Source organism: Mastomys coucha, unplaced genomic scaffold (assembly GCF_008632895.1).
Source record: "Mastomys coucha isolate ucsf_1 unplaced genomic scaffold, UCSF_Mcou_1 pScaffold23, whole genome shotgun sequence".
In the NCBI taxonomy this organism is placed as follows: Eukaryota; Metazoa; Chordata; class Mammalia; order Rodentia; family Muridae; genus Mastomys; species Mastomys coucha.
Window position 1 is genome coordinate 66,998,850 of NW_022196906.1, and position 5,805 is coordinate 67,004,654.

General features: G+C 34.7%; 1 protein-coding gene across 3 annotated transcripts in view; it reads left to right on the forward strand.

The window, feature by feature from the left end:
- The window catches only part of Znf280d (zinc finger protein 280D), an 86,568-nt gene extending 80,974 nt beyond the window's left edge, over window positions 1–5,594 (forward strand). Inside the window, exons 21-22 of one of the 3 annotated variants that reach the window (XM_031345618.1) lie at window positions 2,088–2,143; window positions 3,723–5,594. In XM_031345618.1, coding sequence (XP_031201478.1) covers window positions 2,088–2,143; window positions 3,723–4,323 — 657 coding nt within the window. In that variant the 3' untranslated portion in view covers window positions 4,324–5,594. The remainder of the gene's footprint in view (window positions 1–2,087; window positions 2,144–3,722) is intronic. The other 2 variants (XM_031345619.1, XM_031345621.1) reach the window with 2 other exon arrangements.
- Window positions 5,595–5,805: the final 211 nt, after the last annotated feature.

Here is a 5,805-nt window from a genome sequence, read left to right on the forward strand (position 1 = left end):
GATGTATAGAATGTTGATGTACTACATTATATGTTAGTCTTACTCATTAATACTGACCCTAAGTTTGTCTGCGATGCATAGGAGTTTTCCAGAAATAAAAGTTCTTGCAGGATTTTGTTGCTAACAGTAAAACACAATTTTTTGTTTGATATGTCAAGCTCGCTTTATGAAATATCTACTGAATATCAAAATCAAAATATATATAGTTTGGCTTTCATTTAAAATGAAAGTAACACTTTATGGGAGGGGGGAGTTTGTGTTCAGTCACCACACAGCCATAGACCCTGATGCTTTAAATATATGCACAGAATATTGACAAGACATGAGTTCAAAGACTGAAATAATAATAATACAATAATAATAATAATATAGTTCTACTTGTGTTTGGTAATAGAGAATACAGTGACTGCTGGTACATTTTGGGTGCTTTTATCTTGATTTGTGTTATGGTGCCAGCATTTTTATTTCTTGATAGTCTTGTATTATACTAAGAATTGTGACTTCACTTAATTTCTGAAAACTAACATGGACTCCCTGGGTGTCTGTGAATCATATTTTGAGGCCTACTGATGTCAATTTTTATGTGAATTTACCTCCTGAATTTGTGTGCGTACAACCTTCACACCTTGCATGGATATTATTTAGATTTTGCTGCAGTGAAATCTGGCTGTGCTAATGCTGAGGTGAGGTATTTTATGAAGAGATTACCCATACACACAGTCTTTATAGGGAATGGGTGTTTTGGGACTGATTAGTGTCTACAGAGGAAATCCAGTCCCTCAAGCTGTTCTTTGCTGTTTCTGGTTCTCACATAGTCTTGATTAGATAGTTCAGAGAGCTGACTGTTCACCTCTGTGGTAAGGGGAGGGATCTCTACCTTTTGTGAGTTGGAGAAAGAGCAGTTAGATTCCCAGCAGTTCCTATGCATCACTTTTGCCTTTTACATGCTCAACATTAGACCAGGTTTCTCTAAAAAGCCTCGCCTCTGAGCCCTTCTGTCTCACTCCCTCACTGCCCTTCTGTGGGCATCTCACCGTCACCTCCGCCATCCTGCTGAGCCCTCAGTATTTTGGCCACTTGCCAGCTTCTGAAACATTGCTGACTTGTCTTTACTAATAAGCATGGTTGGTATTTTCTTGGTTTTTTTGTTTGTTTGTTTTTTGTTTTTAATTGAGTGAAATTGCTTAATTTTCAGGTACAATTTTTAGCAGAATTGGGGGTAAATAAGAACATAAATGTGTGTGACTCATGTCAGTCTGCTGGGGTTAAGAACAAGACCTGTGCCGTGTGCTATATCACTTGGACTTTGCACTCCCTCTACTTCTCAATTGTACAGATATCAATTGTGATATCTCATGTGTGGGCTAAATGAAACTCAATGCAGTTCTTAGTGCCTCTGCATGGCACTTGTGCTTGTCAGGGCCTGCTGAGCCGCTCCCACTAGATGAAGGTTTTTCAGTATTTCTTCCTCACACTCAACATTCGAAATAAGCAAAATGTTTCTTCAATATATCTTATCTTTTCATACTTGTGGCTTGATAGTAGAAGAATTAACAAATCCTTAAATATGAAATAAAAATTTCAAGTGTTTTTTTCCTAAGTATCTGTAATATATGTAAGATTCTGGGGGTGGTATCTTATTAATATTCAAGTTTCAACTAGTTTTCTGCTTGAATGACTTCTACATTTGAAACCCTTGGTAAGGAAAATAGGTAACATCTCACTATGTGGTCTTTAGTGATCTGGAACTCAGTATGTAGACTCACAGAGATCCACCTGCCTCTGCCTCCCAAGTGCTGGGATTAAAGATGTGAGCTAATACATTCAGCTGAGAATAGTTCTTAATAAAGATGGGTACTGCTTTTTGACTTTAACTCAAAACTTTATAACTGAAAATGTTATGTATTTGAAAAAAATTTCCTATTATTCTACTGAACACTTAAGATTGAAAAATTCATTTTCTGTTCCTTTGGTGTATTAGCTTGTATACTTAAATTGCTCTTATCCAGAACATTAATAATAATAATAATAATAATAATAATAATAATAATAGTTTAGCCACGAGTGTAAAAGTGTTATTGTTTCAGGAAACAGCAAGACATAGTACAGCTGAAGGAGAACCAGGAGCATCACATTCTGAAAGGTAAGAATAAAGGAAAAATTAGTCTCTTGATCAAGTTTATTGAAACAAATTAATATTTGAACTAAATTATATTTCACTGACAACTGGCAAAGAATTATGTGAATTATTTGTATAAAGTATTACTTTTGTAATGACTTTTAATGAAAGTTCAAACTTTTACAAATTTTTTCTTAAATATTATAAATAAAAATTAGCATTTTGAATACTATGCTAAATATTTTTAAATATTTCCTCTAGTAAATGAAAACAGTTATAAGATACCACAGATTATGAGATTGGACAGTTAAATTATGTAATTTCTCATTTCTATCCTTATATTTTATAGTAGGCTGTTTGTTAATCTGTTGAGAATAACACTCTACCCCACAAAAAAGTAAAATATTGAGGCCTTATCAAGATGTTTTTAATTTTCACTACTAAAATAATCTGGCCTCCTTACATCTTTATCCTAGAGTTCTGAGCAAAGAAGTTGAACAAAATTAATTTTACAAATTTGAAAGGAAGAAAAATGTGGGTTTTATCTATGACTAGTGAACATAAGAAAATGAGCTCAGAACAAGTAATTGATGAGTTTTAATTAAGATGGGTGGATGTAATAGAATCTTTCTGAGAGACTAATAATGTGACTGCCTGATACACGGACAAAAATGTCTTTTACAGTAGCAACATAAATGAGACATGGATGGAGACAAGCAAATGTTAACCAAGCTAGTTTTCCTGAAAGACCATTTTTCACATGAATTTTTTCCATGTAACCAATGATTTAGTTTAGTTGGAAATCTCAGTGGAGTGTAGTTGGAAACTAACAGTATTGCCCCAAGATCGGTCTAAATGCAGGTCAGTAGAGCAAAGTAAAGTGCAGAGAAATTGCTTTGTATGTTCAGGGATCTCATAGTAGATGACACCTGATATCCTCACTGGGGTAGCCACTCAGCACAGTGAGAAAAAAGCATTCAAATTGTGGATAGATTAATTATTATAATTTGGAATATATGGTGATTTGGTTTTGGTAATCATTCTTAGATCTACATAAGGGCTCTACCATTTTATGATTTGTTTAATTATTCCAGTTTACATACCAGGGTTAGAGGAATATGTGTACATACACCTAAATATGTAAGTAGATAATCATGTGTTCATACATATATATATTCCTTGCATATATTTTCAAGTATATGAGGTTATCAAAAATCAGGAAAATGTTTGCAAATGCTGATTTGATTTTATATAGGAAAGACATTAAGCACAGAGTATATAAAACATAAATTAGAATTTTTCATAGATTGATTGTGTTAGGTACTTTTACTGAATATTAGGAACACTTAATTTGATTCAGACACGGTCAGAGCTTTGATCAGACAACAGCAGTCACTCCTGGGACAAAGACAGCTGGAAGGCACTCATGTTGCAGGTTCCTTTTTATTTGTGGCTCCAGCATTAATTAGAGTTTTGCCTTAGCCTTCTCCCAAGTTCTAAGAGAATAGCCAGGGCTCAGGGACTTACGTGTTTGGATAGTAGAGGCTCTTTAACATGTTTTACATCATTTTGTGAATGGATAATAAGCAGCTTTGTTTTTCAGTAAGCAGGATAAAGCTCCTTCATCAGAAGAAGGCACTGGGCGTGATGCAAGTGTATGTGAAGCTGCAGCAGCAGCAAACTGTGAAAGAAGTGTAACAGTTTCAGATACAGAAAATGTAAGCAGCTCAAAGAACATCTTGAGTCATGATCCAGATGTTGGGACAGATAATGTGAAAAAGGAAGAACAAACACATCATACCTGTCAGGAAATGGATCTGAAGGTGGACCAAAGTTCAGAAAGCACAGATTCATGTGACCACAGTAAAGAGCAAAATCCCTCTGAAACAGAATTGTCTTTAGAGACTAGTCAGGATTTGCAGTTAACATCAGAGAGTGTTGGCATTGATCAGTTTCTGAGGCAAGCAGATGAACCTAAATCTGTGAATTCTGATGCTAGTGAGCAAGGCAGTGCTCGTTTGGAACCTTTGACGCCATCAGAAGTACTTGAGTATGAAGCCACAGAGATCCTTCATAATGGTGATGATTCTTCAGCCAACACCAGTGACACAGTATCTGATCAAACAGGTGGCAGTCCTGGAGGAAGTGGCCCTTGTAGAGCAGAGACAGCAGTAGACCCAGCAGATGGAAAGGAAAGAAGCTGAAGTGACATAGTCATTGCAAGTTTCATTCCCAACAGAAAGCACTTAGAACAGTACTGCCTGGTGAGCTCAGGAGTGCCGTGGTAGAGGTCAGCAGTGGGAGATCTGAGGAGGTCCGTCATACATTTCACCTGTATGTTCAATCTTACTAAATCAGGTTACCAATAATAGCATGGTTAGTGTGAATTTCCACGTTTTTAAAAACCTGAACAGAACTTTAGTGAAAACTAAGTTTGTCATCCAAAGGTCTCTTAGCACTTTTTGATGAAATCTTGTTTACTAATATGAAATTATTATAAGACTAATAGTTATGTTCATCAGACTTTTCAAACTTTCATTGGTACTAAACTTAAAGTCCTCATCACCTGAATATTCCTTTTAGTAAACTTAAAGAAAGAGATTTAAAACCATGCATTTTTTGAAAATACCTTTGAACTGCCAATCAATTGTTACTGTTAATGAAGGCTTTGTTTTTAATATGATCCTGGTGATAAAGCATGCTTAGAGTGCTAAATTGGCCTGTTGAGAACTTGGATGAATATAAAAATTAAGTTTGGATTTAATATAACATTCCAATCTTGTCAGAAGCATGCAAACAGAATTTTAGAATCTGTGCACCTCCATACAAGTGTTAGCCTGCCAGGCTGTCAGCTTACCTTTATTAAACTTTCAGTGAAAGTGAAATTATGAAAATATAAGTTTATATTTGTGCTTTCAGTCAGTGTATAAGCTGTGCAGAACCCCACCCCAGCCCCCATGGACTAGTTGTATAAAGTAGAAATCTGTTATTGAAGCTCTTAAATAGCTACTATGCTTTTAATATTGTTTCAGTGATTTTTAGCAATAGACCCATAAAAATGGTCCGAAAACCAAACCAAAGTATGGTAGAATGTAGGCAAAAAGAATTGACCTAAAAACATGCTTCCACATGTACTCAAGTATGGTAAGGGACTTCCTTAATTGTAAAAGTAGAAACTTCAAAAGGGACCCTAAAGCATATGTTTAAAAAAAAAGGTTGTGGAAATTAGCCTAATTTATCCATAAGTCAGCTACTAAGTTGATTTTTAGAAATAGAAATGAATATAACAAACAATAATTTCATTTTAAGTACTAATAAAACTTTATTTTAAATGCTGCATTTTTAATTCTTAAAATGTACTTTGAATTCTTAAACTGTTTAATTGAATGTTAAATGTTTTCAAGGCCTGTTAAAATTCTGTTGTATATAGTAGTTTTTGAGCAAATATTTGCAATAAAAACCTGTCTTTGAATAATTTTATATTCAGATTCCTGCTTGGGTAGCCTATCTTTGGTACTGTCATTGCATTGTCGTCAGTAGTTCTTGTACAGTAGGCTCCATTCTATGTGCTTTACTAACAGACTGAACTAAAAACACAAGGGACACACTGCTAATACTTACAGAGAGTAATTCTTTCACATCAAGAAATAATAATATTGTACACTTATTTTGCTCATCAATTTAAA